Raw genomic sequence first — 22,492 nt, 5'->3', positions numbered from 1 at the left:
TGTTGCAAGTTCTGAAATTGGAAAACATTCTGTTGGGCTATGTTCTCAGGAGTAGCCTGTTCCCAAAGAGTTAATTTATATGTTAAAGTATGAACTACGTTTTGTTTACTAAATGAGCAACAGTTGGCTGCATTCATACAACACACTAAGTCAAACCCAAATAAACTATATTATGGCTTAGCGTATCATGTCAACTGATCCTACCATATTTTTCAGAGTATAAGGCGTACCTTTTTCCTTCAAAAAAGAGGTGGACAATTTTATACACTGAATACAGCATTTTTTACCTCCCAAAACCCTGCCCCCTTCACCAAAATAGCTGTGCTTTTAGAAGGCCTTCAGAGTGCTCCTGGGGACTGAGGAAGGCAGAAATGAGCCAAAAACAGGGCATTTTTTGCTCAATTTTGCCCCCCCTCCGCCAGCCCCCAGGAGCATTCTGTAAGCCTCCTAGAGGCTATCCATGCCTTTTTGACAAAAAACGGGCCCGTTTTTGCCCCACTCCCACAGAGCATTCTACAAGCCGCCTAAAGGCTATTCATGCCTCTCTTTTTTTTTTTTGAAAAAAACGGGCCCGTTTTTGCAAAAAAATGGGCCATTTGGGGGAGATTTGCAGAGTGCAAAAACTTTTTTTAAATTTGCCTCTTCAAAACCTTGGTGCATCTTATACTTTGAAAAATATGGTAATTCCACCATTTCAGGGGAATAAACAATTCAGACTGATGAACTAAAACTCAACAATTATATTAGTTGGGACTATTAGGTATTATGGTCAATATTTGGCAAGGCACCTCTTTCCCCACTTTTGTATCATGGTAGATTTCAGGAGCTTTTTGCTTGCTCATCATTATTATAAACTGATTTACAAAAGATGGGACTTAAAAGTAGACCAATGGGTAGTAGCAAGTGGCTGATTTTGAAATACTGTAGTTAAGCAAGAGCGACTTGATTAGTATCAGATGAAGACAGAGATTATTATTTTGTCAGGCACTGGAATTTTCCCTAGTGAGCTCAAAATTTGTATCTCTTGCTTCCAAATTCCATGTTTGTTGAGTTATTGGACGTTGCATTTGTTATAATTCCCACTTTTCCCCCTCTTGGTTGCTAGGCAAAATACTGTCCTCTGGAGAATTCTGGAACTCTCACTCCACAAAAACTCCATAGGTCTCTACTAGCTTTCTACCAAGGGAATGAAATGGATGTTTTGAAACAATCCTTCCTTCCTCTCCCTTGAGTGTTAAACTCAAATGCAAGACTTGTGAACCATCTGCAACCTAGAAGAACCTGTTTGCCTCTGGGTTTTTTTTTTTAGTTTTTGTTTTTGATGTGTGTGTGAAGGTTGTTCATGTAAGTAAAGCCAATGATATGTCCCAATGTAGATCTTTTCTGCAAATGATACTCCCTCTTTGAAAAGCAGCACCAGAAAAATATGCATTCTGCCTACGCAGTTTAATTCGACATGCAGTTTATTTTTGTTATTTTTGGATTTTGAGTTCCATCTGGGCTGTTTGGAGGATTGAAGGGATGAGTGAGATGGAACTGGTCAAATGAAACAACACAATATATGCATGATTTTTTTATATTGGTTTTTAAACTCTTTATGTCAACATTTTTGAAAAAAACCCTATTCATACATAATGAAAGCACTTAGCTTTATAATGCCAAATCTATTTAATAAAATATGCTTTGGGTAGCCAAGATTAGTTTCTTATGCATCTGAAAAAGAAGTTTCAGTCATAATTAACAGACTTTTGATTAAATCTCATATTTAATATTAAATTAATGAAGTTTTGATCAGCTGAGAGGCTTCTTTGGAAATTAGTACCATTATATACCAGTGAAATAGTATGAGAATTTAATGCAAGATGGAGAAATGATAGTATTCTACACGTTTACAGGACTGCAATTTTAAATAACATTCACCATGTCTGCTAGATTAAGAGTTATATTCAGCAGCACTAGGGGCAATCCCTCATTTAAAAGCTAAGGATATTAAATGGATTTGTGCAATAGACAGGTAAAAAAAAATGTCACCACATTCATCTGACCAAAGCCCCATCAATTTTTAATATGCATATTGACAAACATTTAAAAAGCAGTAGAGCTTTGATTGCAGTGTTATGGCTGCCATCCTGACTTTTTTTTAACACCCCACCCCCAATATTAAAACATTCTTCTGCCTGAAAGACTTATGTCAATATTAAATAGAGGAACAATAAGACAGTTAAACCAGCTTTTCCTAAATTAGTTACATTAGCCTTAGATTTAGAGACTCCCATACAAGTAATTCCATGTGTTTAAAACTATCCATGCGGAAAATAGCATTGACTAGAAATGGAATTATAGCTGTAGTACTTTCAATTTACTGATATAACTATAAATTGCACTGCTATTATATAGTGCATGCATTAAAACATGCTTATAAAGAGAGATCCAAATTGGAAATAAGTTCACTGTATTAGATCATTTAAGATTAGCAACTTCAGAGCAATGATGTATTTACAGGACAAAATTTTGAATTTTGAAAAGCTGACCACATACATATAATGGATTTGAATAGCATTTCTAAAATATTAAATGCAACAAATATTGTTTCATGAGGTAATTTTGTATTTTATTTACCTTCTGGAAAGGTAAGAAAGGTGCTATAGAGAGGGTACAGTGCACCAAAAACGTCTACACAGCCCACCATTTTGAAAGATAATTTAAACAAGGTAATTCACAGGTTTTAAGGTATGGCATGCCTAAGTAAGGACTAATTTTGTATCCTGCTAGTTAAACAGTGTTACAGTGCTCATGACTGACTGTGCTTCCATTCTTCTTTTTTGTCCAAAATGTGTCTCATCCTTCTTTGTCTTTCTGGATTAATTCAAGGCGACAGCAGTAATGCTTTCAACTCAGAATTAGATATCCTTAAGGTCCAACTTACACATAAAAGGGGATCGGAAAGACCCCACATAGAGATGTCCATTATATTCATGTGCTTCGCTTACATATGTTGCCACCATTCCATTTGGATCATGGAAACTTCTTCTGTAAGATCCAGTATTACTTAATTCTACCACAAGGCTGTACTTGGGCACAAATTTTACCACAGTTTCTGCACTGAGCAGCTGAAACACAAACAATAAAGTTATAGACAGTTTTCTTTTAATCAACATTACAACTTTGAGATGATTGAATCAATTACTATCAAGTGTTATATTATAAGATGTTTTAAATACCTGAATATACATAATGCAAGACAGAGTTAAGCAATCTGGAATATAAGTAATAATAATAGTTACTGTTAATCAATGGACGTGTATTGAAATTAGTAAATTTGATTAGTAAACTTTAATACTAGTTGGATTTCTTTTTCATTAGGTTTATATTTATGCCATTAAGAGATTCTTTTTTGGATTGCGTGCCAAAAGCGGGGGGAGCACAGGGGGTCTTGCGTGGGCGTGCCCACACCCATAGTGCTATATGCGCGACCCCCCCCGCATGCGCTCATGACCAGCATGCTCTTTCCCCCACTTTTGGCGTGCCTTTTTTTGCTCTCCCCAGACTCCAGATGGCAAAAATAGCCTCCCCCAAAACAGTCGCCCCCTCTGGAGGGCAAAAAATAGCCGTAACGAGCAATCCGGAAGTTCAGAAAGGCTGACTTTCAGTCTGCCAGTAGTGCCGTTTTTTGCCCTCCGGAGCCTAAAGCCTCCAGAGCGCGAAAAACGGCCCAACATGCAAACCGGAAGTACGTTCCTGAACTTCCAGTTTGCGCGTTGAATGGTTTTTTGCCCTCCGGAGGCTTCAAGGAAGCCTCTGGAGGGTGAAAAATGGCTAAAAAAGAAGGCCGAAATTAGCTGGCCAGCGTGTCCATGCGCGCTGGAGCTGACAGGGCAACGCCTAGTGTGCCCTAACAAATGGCTCCATGCGCCATCACGGCCCTAAGATATTACACGTTAACTACAACTTATATAACTATCACCTGCAATTGTGTAACTTTTTAAAATAATTATGGTAGGAATATGAAAAAAACCAAATTATAACATCTTACACATCAAATTATTGACTATAATTATGATACACAAAAAGAATGTTTGTTATATCACAACATTAAGTAAGATATTTTTTGCTCCATTACAACCTACATGGTTTTTACAGTGATCCTTCATATAGTTCAGTTTATGATCAAAATTGAGCTGGAATCTCGATCACCGAGGAATGTGGTTGTTAAATGCGATGTCACATGACTGCCTATGTGGACTTTTGGCTCAACAACTGCAATCCCAGCACTGGTCATTAAGCAATTCTGTGGGTTAAGTGATCACAGGGTTTTTTAAGTGGATAGAAACCCACGTAGGGAGCACAAGTGCTTGGGGCCTAGGTAGGAGAGCCTGGAACGCTTTGCAGCTTCTTAACACTTTTCAGAAGCTGAAAATCATCCCGGCTGAAATCTAAGCAGGATTTTCAGCCTCTGAGGGACAGACACTTCTGTGTGGCCTGCCCCAGGCCTCCCCCACCCACTTGAGGCACCTCACACCTTATTGTGCTGGCTCTATGCTTGGGTTTGGCTCCCTCTTGTCTCCAGGGGCTGGCTGAAAAAGCAATCTGCCAAAGGATGTCATCTCTCTGAATGTAGAATGACTTCCACAGGGTAGTGGGAAGCTGTCATCTCTTCTCTGCATGCAGAAGAGAACTCCTTCTGCAAGTGCATAAACAGAGCTCAAATCATCAGGATCCGAGTTCAGTTTCTGAGGATGTCATTTCTCAGTGCAGAAGAGAATGCATTCCGCGGAGTGCAGAAGTCTCAGATCATCTCCAGAACAGTGAAGTAGTTCAGCTCCCCTTAGCAGGCAGCTCTTTCAGTCATCCCCCAGAGATGAGATGGAATCCTCTTGGCAAGCAGATGCAGCAGCAGTTTGCAACCTTCTCTGTTAGCTTCTCTACTGACTTTCTGGGGAAGCGTGTAGACAGGATTGCAAATAGCAATCACATGTGTGTGAGGTGTTTACTTAACAATTGATTGCAAATGCAAACAGCTTGCTAAGTACCCAGATCATGATCATGTAACTGTGTGTGAGGGGAGGGGAGGGACAGGGCAGCATGTTTTCTAATTGCCAGAAATTGATGTTATACATGCAGAATGTCAGTAAAAGCAACAGAACCGCCTACTGAACTACAGATTGAAAATATTTATTTGCCAACTTTCTTTTAACTGCCATATTTAAAGATGGCCAAGTAAGGAGCCAAAACGATAATTGCTACTACCAAAAGAAAGTGGCAGTATGATTTTCATTGGTTATTCATCCTGAAATTCAGAGTTAAAAATACAAACTCATACAAGCCTCTTTTTGTGTGCGTATGAATCCATATTTTTCAGTATGTTTGTACTGACTGCAACTTTAACAACTATTATGATGATTGTTGCATTTCTTTTATTTCCTCTCTACTTTTTAATTATTTTATCCTTTTTCTCTTATTCTGTGCTATTAAACAAATAAAATACTTTTTTTAAAAGTTGCAATGCCTAGACCTGGAACAGGACAGGGAAAAGAAATAAATCATTTCCAAAGGGATCCTATTAAAAAGAATTTTATTTAGAGGATGCTGAGCTCAATCTAGTATGTGAATACATAAGATTTGTTACTGTTGTTTCTTACCTTAAATATGATTCTTCTAATCCATGGTTTTTCAGATAAGAAATCCACCATAGAAAATCCAGGATTTGCTCGAATAGCTGACATAGCTACCCAATAACCTCCAGAGCTGCTTAAACGGATGTTGTCTGGAAAGCCAGGCATGTTTTCGACAAACAGGTCCTCTCCACCTTTCATTAGACCAGATACATAATACCTAAAAACGCATAACATTTTACAAATTTGCTATATGAAACAAAGAATGTATTAATATTTTATGCTAAATTTCTAATCTACTACCCTAATGATCAGAACACAGTTGGAACATGTACGAAGAACACAGAATACATTAAAACAATAGCAATACAGAACCAATACAAAGAACAGGATAAAGTTTATAGCTTGGATCACAAAACCTACATGGCATCTCCGTTAGCCAGTATCATTCTTTAGAAATTACAGAACAGTGACTTAGTAAAAAAAATCCTCCTTACTTAGCAAGATAATACGTAAATAGGAAAAGTCTACTCATATAAACTAAACTAGAATTTAATCAATTCTTAACAAAATAGCTGGATCTATACCGCACCCTTACAAGTATCTCATCTACCTTCGTATTCTTGCCATGGTTGTTTCAGCCACCAACACAAAGTCTTCAGCAGGAGACAGCTGGACTCCATTTGGAAATCGGAGTCCTTCCATTAAAACTTTGACTTCCTTTGTGACTGTGTCATATTCAAGTAAACTAAAGACAGAACAATTATAGGGTATTACTAATTGTATTACTAATCCCCTCTCAATCTCAATATCTTTGATAACCATATGTCAAAATATATATGAATTACCCATATGTATAAGAACAGCCTATATCTGAGTCTATTTTAAAAAAAACAGCACAGATGGAACTACTGGCCTCTCAGGCTAGAAAATTTCAGAGCTAAGTTATACTACTAAGAAGGCCTTTTAACTTGCCTGAATTAAATATGCCTCACCAATCATTAATTTTTAGGTTAATATGGAATACAGTGGTCTCAGAGGTAACTTAAAAATTACATTTATCTTCAATGTTTGAATTGTACCAAGAAACAAAATGGCATTTAGGTTTATAACAGGGCCAATAGCACCAAAATACCACTAACCCCCTCCACATACATATCATATTATTCTCTTTGGGCAAGGGACCCCAACCCCAGGTCCATTAACTGGCACCGGTTTGTGGCATGCCAGAAACCAAGCCACACAAACAAGCGAAGCCCCATCCGTTGGATGCAGACAGCACACAAAATCACAACCCCTCCAGTCCATGAAAACATCTCTCTCCACGGAACTGGTCCCTGGGGACAAAAAGTTGGGGGCCACTGTCCTTGGGGATAAGTAACTATGTATAGAATAGAAAAGAATACAGATTCCCTATGTTAGGGAAGAAAGGATAAGGAAAGATATCTGAATTAAGAATGTCAACAGTTGAAGTGTAAATGTTACTTCACTATTTTAAGTAAATATTTTAACAATAACCATCAAATAAGAATACTGGTTTCTAGAAATACCATCCCCCACCCTCCCCAGAAAAAATTTCTCCATGTGATGCTTGATCATAATTTTGTTATATAATTTACAACTCAGGCTAGCACATTTACCGTCCATCATCTGAAGCCTCCATGATTAATAAGGAATAATCTTTTCTCTGCCATTTAGCACTAGAATCTGTAAAATAGATTTTCCTTCCATCCCGAGTCATTGTAAGATCGTTCAAAAAGGACATGTTCTTCCCTTCAATAGGAATCTTTGAAGACACAAGTGGCCTGACTGCACCTGGTCACAGAAAAACATTTTTTTTTAAAGAAAACACCTCTTTGCTCTTTTGTACTTATGTGTATGTTTTGTAATCATGAGTGTATCATTTCTATTTATGACTTTTCTGAATTTATTTAATATTAAAGATTCAATTTTTTTTTAGCAGATTCTTAAGCAGAATTCAAAATAGGTGTCACTTGCATATCTTGGCTTAAAGCTTACCATTCAAACCATAACTAAAACCAGCTAGGGTTTGGCACAATGGGAATGTGGGGAGGAGAGGTAGACTTGCCTGAGATAGGATTTATTTCAAACAGTCCATAATAGGCATCTATAACAAAAAGAGTATTGTTTGGTCCAACACGGATTCCCAGTGGTCTCCCACATGTAGGCTCATCTTCTCTTGTACCTTTTTAGAAAATACAAATAGATATAAAGTATGCAGCTTCTAAACAAAAGTTTCTATTGTACTTCTAAAACAGAATATCAATAATCTTGAATCTGAATAATAAAAGATATACATTTTGTATATTCAAAAACATCTGTTTAGCTTTATATACTTTTTCTTCATATAATTAAATATTGACAAAACCCATATTACTTTGATGTAGTTAAAACAGGGCATCTTGCAAGACTTGATGGACAGTATATGATCTTCCAAATACTGGAAAGCAACTCTTATTACCTCTTTTTCTTGATCAAGTTGGTTAAGTCTGAAGGGAACTGAATTCAGTAACACCTAGAGAATCATTCACTGCCTATCTCTGAAAAAATAAATATTCTTTTTTTCTTCTGCTCAATTGTATCCAATTCTCAAGAGTCTGCCTGGTCAAGTCCCTGAAGTTTTCTTGGCAAGGCTTTTCAGAAGCTGTTTGCCCTTGCCTCCTTTCTAGGGCTAAGAGAGTGCAACTGGCCCAAGATTACTCTAACTTGACTTGGTGCCAAAGCATGACTAGACCTCACAATCTCCTGGTTTTTATCCTGATGCTTTAACCACGACACCAACTGACTCTTGTAAATAAATTTCCTCTAAACATAAGGCTAAATAGGCTTTTATAGTCAATACATCTGATTTCATTTGTCCTAAATTCTAATGTGCATTTATAATCTGGTCCTTTATAAATAGTTTTTTAAACTAAATAAAGCTAAGCACATTATGATGAATATTGTATCACAGTACCTAATGAGTGTGAACCAGAAATATTATCAAGATTTTATTGCAGAGGACCATTCCTATCATGTTATATTTCACATTAAAAAAGAGGTTGTTAATCAAATGTCCATAGGTTTTTCACAACCACTGTCATTGGTTGAGCCAGGACCCAACCGGGATAGCCAGTTGGGGAAGGCTGTGTGAGGCTGCCCATGCTGAGTTGGACAACTACACAACCCAAAGTACCACTCCAAAATGCACCAACTACATAGGATGAAATAAATTTTCACATATTTAAAACTATACAGTGGAAAGTATGCAACAGGTCTGAAATGGTTTACTAGACAAGTCAAATCACAATATAAAAGGAATAACAAATAAGTAGTGTTTATTTACCACAAGGACCATGGCCAAGACGCGCTAAAGTAGAAATTTTCCCATTTTCAATCCTCAGAATTTTTCCATCAGCAGTACCAGTAAACAACACATCTATGAGAGACAAGCAGTGACATGAGCTATGCATGATATTTAACACACAAGGCTTATATAAGGTTTCAAAACACCCAAAATGCTTTCTATACAGTGAGGACACAAAACCCTCAAAGAGCAAAACTAAAGTTTGCCTTCCATATTGACGTTTTTACAAAAATAGAATAATGTAAGATTATCACTGAAAAGCATTTGCTTCCATTAGCAATAAGCTTTATTATTTATAGACCACCCTGTTTATAGACCTGGGGGGGGGGGGGCAGCAACAATTCAAAATATATTACAATTAAAACAGTAATATAAGTAATAAATAATATATGATGGTCGCCTGAACACCAAGGGCCAAAAACTCACTGGGAGGCTGCTACTAAGAAGGCCTATCACCTGGTCCATATCCCATACACCTTCCCAGACGGTGGATCGTCAACAGAACCTCCCAAAATGTTTACAATGAATGGAAAATATAATGGTACTGCACTATGAAGGGCTTTAGGACCTTAAGCATTATGAATTGGGCTGGAAACCTACCGCAATTATTTCAAATCAGTGGAAGTCTACACTGAAGGAATTTATTGATGCAGTTCTTCTATTTAATTATTGCAGTCATGGCTGTTTACAATAACAATTAACAGTAAAAATCCACATTATATAAAATCGACATCATTTTATACCAGCTGCAACTTCTGAGTTGTTACTAAAGACTATGTCATGTAAGTGATAATGAAAGAATGAGTTCACATATTGTATAAAGTTCTAATACATGGAACAGCAAGTTTCATATATGGAATAGAAAGCCTCAAATGGCCTGTTTGGACCAAATTGTGAGTATCTTTAATTTTATCAGATGATTATACCTTATCACTATGATGGCTATTACCTATCTTAGATTTCTAAAAATAGCTTTCTTAGCACTATTGAAATTACAAAGAGGACTATTCAGAAATTGCTGTTATAAAAGACAATATAATACAATTACTTTTTCTTAATTTTATTTTCTCTTATTCAGCCTTATCTAACTTCTTTTAATCTTTTTTCAAATAACCAAATCATCAATGATAACATGGATGAGCCTAGAGGCATGATGGACGTTTCAAACTTCCTCTTCTGAGAATTCTGAATCTGAATTGATTCTGAAATCAAAGCCTTCCTTTACACACCCATTCCTTAGAAATAAACAGATTTCTGAAGCAAAAGTTCTGTGCTTGCTTTCCTTGACTTTTCCAGGAAAATAGATGAAATGAGCTTATCCATATTTTATGAGAATTTTACATTTTGTACAGTAACAAAAAACAAAAACAATATGTTCTTGAGAATTCAGAATACAATTTGAGATGTTCTTTTTAATGTTGATAATAAATCTAGAATCTGTATGTACTTTTCTAAACTACTTGGTTGTTCTCAAGGCTGATTTAAAAGATTTGCATCTTGATTGCAATTGTTTAGCAATTGACCAGTTTACTGCTCAATTTGGAGTATGGTCCCTGCGGACCTTTGTTCTGCTTCTTGCCCCTCATTCATGCACAGAGGGCAAGCCTCACTGAGAGGACATGTCTATAATTGCCTGCTTTTAAAAAACAAAAACAGTTCCCTCTTCACTAGTCCTTCTCCTTTTTCATGGCTTTCTCAAGTTAGCAGGCACTGATGTCTTCACACTTCCTTCCCATATTCTCCCCTTTGACAATAATGCAAATCCTTCCTCCTACCTTTACTGCATAGTCATAAAGAGAATAAGTTTTTTCCCCCAGTTTCTGTGTTCTACTGTGGCTCTACAAAAACATTGTGGCAATGAGAAACTAATGGCTCAGCTTCACAGAAACAAAGGAAAATAGCTTCAAATTAACATTTTAGTACAATATGCAGAGGATGAAAAACAAAGTACAGTACTCAGCCTGGGGAAAAACGACCAAAAGGGCATACACACACCCAAATTGGAATATAAAAGAATGTGATGCAAGTGTGCTATCAAAACAGATAAAGAAAACAAGGTGATCGAAACACTTTACTGGATTTCATGAGCTTTTAGGGTCACTGATAAATCAAATGGAAAGAAAAAATGTGCTGCTGACCAGATGAGAACCAGTAACCAACCACTGGAAAGGAAGGGATATATCTGATACTGTGGTCAACTGGATCTCAAGACTGGAATGAAACAAGGTAGACTAATTGCTCACAAGCACTTAAGATAACTTAAGATAGAAACTATTATTTTTGAATCAAATTTCAAAACAAGAGCAAGGAGTGCTTTTGCAATGGTTTGGGAATGGATGGAGGATGGCATTGGCCTATTCTGCACTCCAGAAACAGTGGGTAGCCTGTACAGGCAATGATATAAACAGAAACTGAGAATCTAGTCTCAAGTAAAGTTGAATTTAGTCCCTATTAGAATAAATATGATAACATTTTTTCTATTTGTTCAATTAAAACATTACAATTTACAAGCAATACATTCAGGAATTCTTTAGGTGATGTATTTATATTACTCCCTTGTAAGGTTGTAACCTACAATGCACAAATAAGAAAAGGAGAGATATTCATGATAAAAAATTTAAAATATGTTGAATAATCACTGGATTAAATCTGTACATATATTCATGCAAAATATTGCATATTTGAAAGCATAATTACCTACGAAGATATTACAAGTTGGAAAGGGATCCAAGGTTCTGTTTATTTCTCTAATTATATAATTGCACAATTATTGTATTAATAATTATATCTAATAATTACATACAAATGCTCAAAGTAAAATATGGGGGGTGTCAATGTTAAATCATACAGATTCAGTAATGCTAAATGTTCTGTAATCTACTTAAAGCTTTTTCCAAATGCCTCTCACCCAAGCATTCTGCAATAACTCTTTAAATTATTGAGGAATATTAGTCTCTTGTGAAAGAGCAAATTCAGTTCCTCTTTTGAAAGTAAGATTTGTCTATGTAAGTCTCTTAACATTCCATGTCATAAGAAAAAGTAATGTGAAAATAATTAACACTCATTTTATAATCTAATGAATTAATATTATTTTTATAACCCTTTGGAATAAAGAGCTTGAGGGTTCTATTACCACAAATCAGTGTAAGGTACTTTAAAAATGAAATTAGTCTCTTTTGATCAATAGTTTGTTGATATAAGAGAAACTTGTTCCATATGTATGTATGTATGTATATGTATATATGTATGTATTATGCCAAAGCACCTGGTATGCCCAAATATGGGAGGGAGCATACTGCTTCCCTTTTTGCCTTTCAGCTCCACCCTAGGAGCCTTCCAGGCAGGAAACCATTTTTGTGTTGCATTTGTGCTGATAAATAAATACAGGGAGACTAGCATAGATCTATTTCAAGCTATTTAGCTCTCATCAGCTAGCTATACCCTTACTGGGATTTGAACCTGGGCTGTTTTTACATGTTAGGCAGTTGTATTAGCCACTAAGCCACAAGCTCTCCTCCCTTATCAGTTGAGCCAAGGAAATAAGTAAGTATTATGTCAAAGCACCTGGTATGCCCAAATATGGGAGGGAACATACTGCTCTAGTTAGTATAAAAATGTAAATACAGAAATATTATTTAATTGCATTTTCCATATTTGATTGATAGAAACACAGTTCTAGAGGTCATATACTAATTCACTTAGTTTATGCTTATCCTACTACGAGATTTTGGAATGAAATTCAAATTTAACAAATTAACACGATTTTAAATAAAAATGCATACGTTCTTCTTGATTGTACCTCAGTATCTGGAATCTATGAAGACATATAAATTATTTGCATATGAACAATGAAAGGACTTGATTTTGTTTCTGTAATATCACATTTATTCACAATATCTGTATGATTTTTGCTAATTTGTGTGATACAGTAATATTATATCAGCATAAAACTTTATTGGATACAAATTATCTTACATGTTATTTAGAATTCAGAATTTGTATAGTTTAGAATCCAGATGTTACTTCTGTGAAAAAAATGTAAACTTATTAAGCAGATATTAAAAATCTCTATCAAATATCTGCGCTTACCATCAATATTTGCAATAGACTCTGGTCCAACAAGCTGGTTTTCAAATAATCTTTCTGCTTGTCGAAGCTTAACATTTTGCTCTAAAGCACCAGTAAGAGGAGGAGGTTCTTTAAAGCTGTCAAGAAGGAAGATTTTCATAAGTATATGGAAGAGATTAATACAAAAATAACAAGATACCAAGTAAGTTAGATGTATCAAATATTTTTCAAAACAGCATAGTTCAATTTATCCAAAGCAACTTACGCAATTATTTTCATATGTGGCAACAGTTTCCATGAGGCTAAGGATCAAGCCAATTAAGTGGGTAACAATTTTAACAACATTAAACATTACAATTAAAAAGATAAAAAGTAATGCAAATTAAAAAATTAAGGAGTAAAAAAAATAGAATTGAATTGAAAGAAAAATATAAAAGGAAAAATATAGTAAAGAAAAAATATGTTCAGTATGTTAAGAAATGACTTCTGTCTTCATCACAAGTATAAACAATTTTAGTAACTTATTCATTTCTGTTAAAATACAACAAATTATTTCTTCTTTCCATATCCCAGCCCTCACCTATAAACAAATTCTTAAAGCCTCATCATTCAGTTCTGGTCAACAAAAGTCCATTAAGAGTTACTAGAAATAGCAACATATCTAGTTTAATCTTTCCCAAATCATTCTTATCACCTAGCTTTTTAAAATCTATATTCAAATCCATTCTTGTGTTAATTGATCTCTTGGTGGTTTCAGTACCACTGACCATGGTATTCTTCTCAATTGCTTCAGAGGACTGAGGGTGGTGGCTGGTATTGTGTTGACTCACTTCCTTTCTTTGTGATCATTTCTAGTGTATCTGTACAGGTAGTCCTTGACTTATAATAGGTCATTACTGAATATTTGAAGTTACAGCAACAATGAAAAAAGGGACCATTTTTCATGATCATTGCAGCATTCCCATGGTCAAGTGATAAAAATTCAAATGCTTGGCAACTGATTCATATTTATGACGGTTGCAGTGTCCTGGAGTCATGTGATCACCTTCTGACAAGCAAAGTCAATGGGGAAGCTTGTTAATAACTTAACAACAGCAGTGACTCACTTAACTATTATGGCAAGAAAAGTCATAAAATGGCGCTCACTTAACAAATGTCTCACTTAGCAAGAGATTTTTTGGACTCAATTGTGGTTGTAAGTTGAGGACTACCTGTATAGTGCTTCAAACATTGCCTTTTGTTTTTTAGATTTTTCACTTCTCTTTTTTCAGCTCTTTTTTTCTTGGTCTAGAGAAATAGGAAGACTAAGAAAGTTTATTTGGATAAAATTAAACTTTCTTAGCCTTCCTATTTCTCTGGACCAATTTATTCTTTCTTCACATATTTAATTTGTTATAAACTGTTCATTTTTTTACAAATGAGCCTTCTATTCTTTCTGCAGGTACAGTTACTGAATACTAATTTTAATACAGAAGTAGTAAAATATTATAACCATGAAAATTCATGTGCACATAGCACACATTAAAACAATGACTTGAAAGAACATGGTTAAGAAAAATGACAATGTTTTAAATTAAATATATTGTATCTATTAAATGGAATGTTTAGGGAATCCGAAGTAGCAAGTAAAAGTAGTATGAGGCACATAAGTTCACCTGTTAATTTGGAATATATAAAACAGTTGTTTTTCATTTCTGTACAACTATAAGTAATGGCACTACAGCACTGTTCCATTCATAAAGCTAAAAAGCCCGAACTTAAAAGTCCTCATAACAACGTCCTCAGTGAAGTCACATGCAAAACTCTAATATTAAACATGCTTATGTACTCACCTAATAAGCTGAGGATCTATTGGACAATCCAGAAAAATGAGTGCTCCAAATAATGGAATAATTAATAACGCAGCTAGAGTCATGAGAGTTACACGAAATACCCTGTTGCTGTAAGTACTGTAAAAATAAACCAAACCATACATTAGAACATGATTATACAAGAGCAGCTAACAATGTAAGAGTCCACTATATCAGGCCAATAGCTATTCCAGTATTGTAGTTTGCGTCATCCAGTAGCTAACAAGATCCATTCGAAATGTTCAAAAAGGTGGATAATAGAAAGATAGTGTTACTCACCAGCAAATATTTAAATTAAGCTAACTGAAATTCCAAAACCAGGGAACAGCCATCAAGACAAGTAGCCATTAATAGTTAAATCTCCATTTTGAAACACTATTCTTAGCACTATCAAATATATTTCAATAAATCTCTTTACCAATTTCAGGACAAGATTACTTTGTTGGGAAGTAAATTTCTACTATGCAAACATGCAGTTGAATTTGCAGCAGTGCATCTTTACTTTTCCAGTTCACCATAAGAATTATCTCTAAATATTCTAGGTGGGAATCTGGGAGATGAAATGTAATCAATTTGGAGAGATTGGGAAATTACATAATTTGTGGTTAGATTTCAAATATCATTAGACACTCTGGAAAAGAGCTTAAGAAAAAGTGGGAGAAATAGGCATTCTGCGGATGAAATCAGTTTAAATCTCACTGTTCTAAACTAAACGTTCCTTCAATAATTTAAAGAAAGATTTTCTTTAAAAGGTATCAGGAATGGTTAGTAAAAGGAAAAAAGAAGTAAACAAAATATCCAAATCCTACTTGATATATTAGCTTCTGTGCCTCTAGATCAGGGGCATCAAACTGGCAGCCCATGGCCGGATGCATCACGCGCAGGGCATGGCCTGTGCGTGATGCACCGGCCATGCCCCCCCCACCTCTACGAAAGGAAAAAAATGTTGCAAAACATCATGTGATAGCAACATGACACCACGAATTTGACACCCGTGCTCTAGATACTGTATGGTCACAAAGCTTCCCTCCTTAACAGTAGTAGGCAGTCTTTGCTCAAGCAAAACAAATTTATCCAATATATAACTTCTGTTCTAAGGCATGGAGGTACTAAAAGGATAGTCTGGATGCTAGTTTGGTATGAGGTATAGTTTTGTTTTTGTAGCTCATAGACAAAAATGTAGGTCTACTCTGCTTAAAGCAGGGGTGTCCAAATTTGGCAACTTTAAGACTTGTGGACTTCAACTCAGAGCTGGCTGGGGAATTCTGGAAGTTGAAGTCCACAAGTCTTAAAGTTGCCAAATTTGGACACCCCTGGCTTAAAGGATAGTAAAATTGCAATGATTTGAAGTACAATTAAACAGTATTGTTGAAATATGTATACAATACAAGGTGGACAACTTGAGGTCACAGAACCACACCAATCTCTCAAATTCTTTTTTTACAGCTGTTGAAACCGCTTTATCAAGACTGCTGAAAACTGATAGCTGCCATTTTTAGATATAAATGTGTGAAAATTTCTTGCAATCCTCAGAGGCATCCCTGCCCAACATAAAAAATGATTTACAAACCCTCTGTTACCATTTTTCCAAATCAATGGGATGTCTTATTTCACAAACACCTCCAGTTATAGAAAGTTCACGGTTTTTAGATTGAGGCATATAAATGGAACAGGAACCAAATTTGTAATATTCTGTTAATATAAAAGATGAATACAAGTTCTGTGATACAACAGCTTTAGTATTAGCTAAATACTACATAAAAATTATTTCAGCCCTTTTCTTAAGAAGCATGTTCTTGGTTCTGGGTAGACTATGGAAGATAGCTTTGAGCAAACTACAGGGCTTTAAATAAAAGTTCAGAAAAGCAAACGACTTTGTTCTGTCCCGTGATTCTAATGAATATGCAGACACAGGCTTGGCTGTCTGCCATGACTAATTACGGCGATAAAGCCACCCCTTAACTAGGAGCCTAGAACGCTATCATCAAGAAACCAAGATTAGATTTACGGAATGCTTTCTCAACGGCTAGTAAAATGGACTGTTGTTTCCTGCAAAGATTTCCCTCCCATCGCTCCACCTATAAACTCTTTAGGAGGGGCCACAACTGTAGCCAGCTGTCCCTATTTCCTTCTATGACGTTTCTCCACAGCTGCTCCCTTCTCCTCTTAGCTGTACGCACACACACATCAGGGACAACCTCCCTCTGTTCCGCCTCACTGCTCAGATGCCACCTGGTGGCCAACAGGCCTCTCTAGTTCCTGCTCTGACTCCAAACACCCTCTAGAGTCTTCCTCATCCTCCAGAGCAGTCCCATAATGGTCACTGCTGTCAAGAGTCCACCAACAGCTTAGCCAGCAGCTGCTGGGCCACAACAGACTTGAGCTTTGAACGAAACTGCTTTTAGCTTTTCTCAGTTTTGTGGCTTGATTAAAATAGATATAATATATTGAATCCATTATATATGGCATTTAAATTATTGCTTCCACAATATGGAATCCACAAACAGGATGGAGATTGTCTTCATCAAAACAATCCAAATATAAAATTTCATTCACAAAAAATATGGCTGAAATTCTATGCACCCTGTAAATAATCACTGTCTTATTTCCACATAAATAATGCAAGATTGGCATATAACGTTATAATGCCTGCCTTGGTACCCAAGAATAAAAGAGAAAGAGGGAGTGAGTTTTTGATATAACACTCATGATTATGCTTTTTGAGGATTATGAGAAACTCATACAGGTAGTCCTCCATTTACAACCACAATTGAGCCCAAAATTTCTGTTGCTAAGCAAGGCAGTTATTAAATGAGACATGTCCCATTTTATTATTTTGCCATAATTGTTAAGCAAATCACTACAGTTTTTAAGTAAATCATGTGGTCATTAAGTGAAGCTAGCTTCCCCCATTGTCTTTACTTGTCAGAAGCTCCCTAGGGATGTTGCAAGTGGTAATCCCAGGACCCTGATATGTAAATACATGCCAATTGCCAAGCACTCAAAGTCTGATCATGTGACTCTGGGAGAACTGATCATGTCACCTCTTTTCAGTGCCATTGTAACTTTGAACCGTCATTAAATGAATGGTTGAAAATTGAGGATTACCTGTATACAGCAACAACCTGAAGAATGCTTCCCTAATTTACTTCTCCTGTCTCAAGTTTGCAACATACAAAAATACTAATTAGTAAACTATTTCTTGCAGATCACCAAAAGGCAATGACAGTGCAAAACACAAGTTCAACAATTTTGCAAGAGCGTGTTTACTCTTAGAAAAAGAGAATATTCCCTCCTCCTCTTTTCTCATAGTAACTCTTGAAACATGCGTTGGGCTGCAAGTGATTGAATGATAGGTTACCCAACCAGAATGTATGTGTAAAACAGGATTAGGATTTACAACCTCCCATTTTCTAACCCAGCATCTCTCCTACTACAATAAAGCGGCTCCTGAAATATCAATATAACTTCTACCCTATATTATATAATTGTAAGTAGGAAAACCACACATTTCCTCAAAAATGTATATAGTTATTCAGCTGCAATGCAACTTTCACCAGCTGCAATGATATATTAAGAAGTTATATGTTGTAATATGTCCTCTTGCCCGAGAAAGGAATTAACTAAAAGTAATTTAACTTTAACTTTATTATAGCACATATATGCACTAAAATACATAGGATATCACATTCTTCTCTGGAAAACATAAAACCTGCAAACATCTTATACTGCAATTTTAAATATTGAAATACTTAAAGAGTTTTTAAATACCACATAATTGTGTCCTACATCTTGATGACAGTTTGCACCTTTTCCAAACCAAGGTTATTTTTTAATATTGCATAACTGTATTAAATGTTAAGATTCAAGTTGTATATTTTTCCAAAGAAAACATTTGCTATCTTCAGACAATATTCATACAGTTCTGCAGGAGGAAGTTAGTTATATTTAGTCATGTTTTGGATATAAATCTCCAAATGATTTTTTAAATAATCAACTTACGATTAATGCTCTTGCAAAGTAGTTCCAGATATCAGCATATTAAATTTCCTGAACTTTTCACTCTTTCTACTTAGTTAACCACTCTTTCTGTAGTATTTCCTTTTCAGAAGAGTTTATTAGATATGATTTCTCAACCCACCTCTAACTCCAGAACCTTACCAACAGAGCCAGTTTGGTCTGGTGATTAAGGCAATAGGCTAGAAAGCAAGAGACTGCTTTAGCCATGAAAGCCAACTGGGTGACCTAGGGCCAGTCACTCTCCTTCAGCTCACCTCACCAGGTTGTAGTTGTGGGGAAGGTGCAGGGGTGGGTTCCTGCCAGTTCTAACCTCTTCTATAGAAGAAGTTGCACAAATCTACAGTGCCGTTTAGAACCAGTTCCAGCTCCCTCCCCCCGCCCGTCCGCACATCATCAAGATGAAGAGCGAGAGGAGGAATTCTGGGAGTTGAAGTCCACAAGTCTTAAAGCTGTCAAGTTTGAACACCCCTGGGATTTTTTTCCTAAAGGGTTAGGGGTGCAAGGGTCTTGTAACTTGACAGCTTTAAGACTTGCATGCTTCAAATGCCAGAGTTTCTGAGCCAACATTTTGGCTGCTAAGCAAGAGCATTGTTAAGTGAGTTTCACCACATTTTACAAGTTGGCCACTCCCACCCGGTCACATGGCCAGCAAGCCACTCCCACAAAGCAGCCCACACCTACAGAAGAGGTTCTAAAAAAATTTGAAACCCACCACTGAGAAGGTGGGATATAAACGAATACATAAAGATATAATTTCTTAGCTAATGAGCGTTTTTAAGAACCTATTCATCCAGTGTCAATTACTGTGCATCTTAGAAGGAAAAACTATGGCTTTTTTAAGTGCTTTATAATTGCTGTGGTTTTATTGCCTCCATTATAGAAATTTTCCTTTGCACAGCATCAGAGCCTTTTACACTTTCTAGAGGAAAGTGAAGCGAATGGGGGGAAAATAACAAAACAAATTAAGAAACCCTTTGGTTATAAATTAAAATTGCTTAATCTAAGAAAAACACTCTTGCCACCTATCAGAAGGATATTCCTTTTCATCAGTTGTACATGTAATATGAATATATAAAATTGTTGCTATAAAAAAAGACATGTCACATATTATCCTACCTGCATTTTTTTTTAAAAAATGTAGAGGTCGTTTTAAACCAACTACCGAGAACAATAACAAACAGTGGGCATTTTCTATATTTTGCAAAGTCAGAGAGAAAGAGGATTATTTTCATTCCCTGAACCGTTCCACTCCTCATAAAAAAATACCCCGGACCTTCCCTTCTCCAAGTTGTTAATTCCCCCCGATTTCAATCGAGCCCAGTTATTTCAAAAGCCACTTCTAGGAGCTACCACCGTTATTTACCTCGGATCTTCAGAGACCACTTACTATTTTTAATGGCATTTCTGCCCTTGACTTCAGCGTGGGTTCCCCCCCCCCGGGCATTCTCAGCAGCAAAGGCCGTGGGATATTTATTATTCCTAAACACCAAGAGGCCTAACCCCCCGAGTATGTAGCACTCATTTCCCCCCACCTCCACCCGGCGGCAGCGAGCTCTCCACGCCGGTCCAGCTTGACCCTCCCACCGGTTCAGGAAGCCGGCGCCCAAGCTCCCCGTATTGTCGTCGGTGAGCAAGGCAGGGGAAAGAGACGAGGACGCCCTCCAAATCTTCGCCCTTTCCGAAAGCCGCGGGGCCTCCTATCCTCCCCCCCGGGGAAGAGGGAACGCCGAGAGGCCAGGAGAAAAGCAAAGACCTCACCCGCACCTGCTAGCCTTGCCTTCCTGCGCCGCGTTCTCCTCGGTAAGCACTTGCGGCCGAGGGGGCCGCCGCTGCCGCACGCCGTCAGCCTCATTCATGTTGCGATGAGTGGCCCGCCGAGATACAGAGATCAACCGGGATGGTTCAACCCCGCCGCCGAGGCTCGCTGGAGAAAGCCGAGGAGCAGCCCCGCTTTCCGGCCCACACCACGAAGCCTCGCCTCCTGCTCCAGCCCGCTTCAACGGTTGCCACACAGAAGCCACGCCCCCCACCCCGACTTGCATCCGAAGGCCGCCATGACGCTCCACCCCCTCGGCTGAGCTTGCCCAATAACTGTGGCGCCTGGGACCCGCCCCTGACTTCAGAAGCGCCCAACCACCGTCTCGTCCCCGAGTGGCAGCTCCGCGCTATCCACCGAGACTGTTCAAGGGGGGTTGCGCAGGTCCGGGCCTGCTTCAGTGGCGGCCCCAACGTCTCCCATATCCATCCCCCCTAACAACCCACTAACAGCCGCCATAGAGCCATGCCCCATCGCTCTTTTGGCGATGACTCACTGCTGCCTGTACATAAACCTCCCCGTTTTTTCCTCTTTGGTTGCCCCCTTCAAGGCAGACGCCTCCATCCTTAACCGCTTCAGTTCAACGAATTAGCTAAGCTCACGCCCCACTTCATTGGTCACTTGGAGCGAGAGTTGCTCCCTCGAGGGGGCGGGGTCAGTAGAACATCCACTTAGTTTCCACGTGAAAGGAACGGGGGAAAAGGTCGTTTCGAAAGGCTGGTTGCATTTGGAGAGAATCTTGGGGGATGCGGACCATGACGGGGGAATGTTCTATCCAGGAAGAAGGGATATTAGCGTGGATTTGAAAGAGAAAGTATCTCTAGGAAAGACAATACGCATTTTATAAGACAATATGTATTTTATGTTTGTTTGTTTATTGAGTTTGTAGTGAAATTGAATGTAGAGTAATAGGGTAATCTTGCTGTGATTTGTATGATTTTGAAAGAGAATAGTTAGGACATTGTATTGAAAAGACAATTAGAGACATATAAATTAGGTGACTCTAATAGGTGCAGCATAATTGCATTTCTAAATGCTAAAGATGAAGCCAAAGCTACTAAGATTGGGTAAGATAAAAATGTCGATTTCCATCGCTTACAATGTAAAACGTTGGTTCTTATTGAGGATCAATCATTTGCCATAAGATCCAGTAAGAGAAGTATGCCCAAGTAATTTTGTCATTGTGTTTGTGTGTGCCTTTGAGTCAGTCAATTCCCGTAGATTGCCTAAACTAGTCCCTGCAGTTTTCTTGGCAAGATTTTTCAGAAATGGATTGCTCTTGCCTGCTTCCTAGCACTAAAAGAGTCAGTTGGACCAAGGTCACACAACTGACTTCAGTGCCTAAAATGGGACTAGAATTCAGAGTCTCCTAGTTTCTAGTCTAGTGCCCTTAACCACTAGAGCTTGCCCTTTTTATTCTTGGGAAGGTGCAGTAACATTCAGGTGGTAAATGTTGGGGAGCAGGGCGTTTCTGAAGTTCTCCCAAAAAAATTCTGAGTCTTTTTTGGGAGGGCAGAGTGTGCATGTCTTACATTGCCAGTCTTGGGCTTGCTAAACAAGCGTGTTCTCAGTTGGATAGGAAGTTTAAAGAAGCCGTGTTGGTAGTTTACTTCTTGTTTTAATGACTGGAAAATAGAAACCATGTACTATTTTTGCAAATATTGTTTTATTGCTAACCCTCTGTTACACTCTGTGAAATGGCTGGCTATGTACATTGTTTAAATAAATAAAATTAGCTTATGTTTAGTTTTGGAATGGG

The 22,492-nt window shown here is 37.4% G+C and overlaps 1 protein-coding gene across 2 annotated transcripts; it reads right to left on the bottom strand.

The window, feature by feature from the left end:
• Positions 1-1,562: 1,562 nt before the first annotated feature.
• Positions 1,563-20,955, bottom strand: APMAP (adipocyte plasma membrane associated protein). 2 transcript variants are annotated; one of them, XR_014174379.1, is made up of 10 exons: positions 20,682-20,955; positions 14,880-14,996; positions 13,069-13,184; positions 8,959-9,051; positions 7,702-7,818; positions 7,253-7,427; positions 6,226-6,360; positions 5,640-5,832; positions 2,046-3,110; positions 1,563-1,980 (listed from the first exon to the last, which is right to left on the bottom strand). XR_014174379.1 is itself a non-coding variant. In XM_081941397.1 (9 exons), exons 1-9 carry the CDS (start codon positions 20,771-20,773, stop codon positions 2,901-2,903), a joined length of 1,248 nt encoding a protein of 415 aa, XP_081797523.1. In that variant the 5' UTR covers positions 20,774-20,955; the 3' UTR covers positions 1,563-2,900. The 2 variants fall into 2 exon arrangements, 1 of the variants encoding a protein (XP_081797523.1); XM_081941397.1 differs by having other exon boundaries at positions 1,563-3,110.
• Between the last annotated feature and the right edge of the window lie 1,537 nt (positions 20,956-22,492).

Source organism: Natrix helvetica (assembly GCF_964273705.1).
Source record: "Natrix helvetica genome assembly, chromosome: 2".
Lineage (NCBI taxonomy): Eukaryota > Metazoa > Chordata > Lepidosauria > Squamata > Natricidae > Natrix > Natrix helvetica.
Note: the sequence above shows the minus strand (reverse complement) of the source record. Positions and strands in the feature narration are given on the sequence as shown.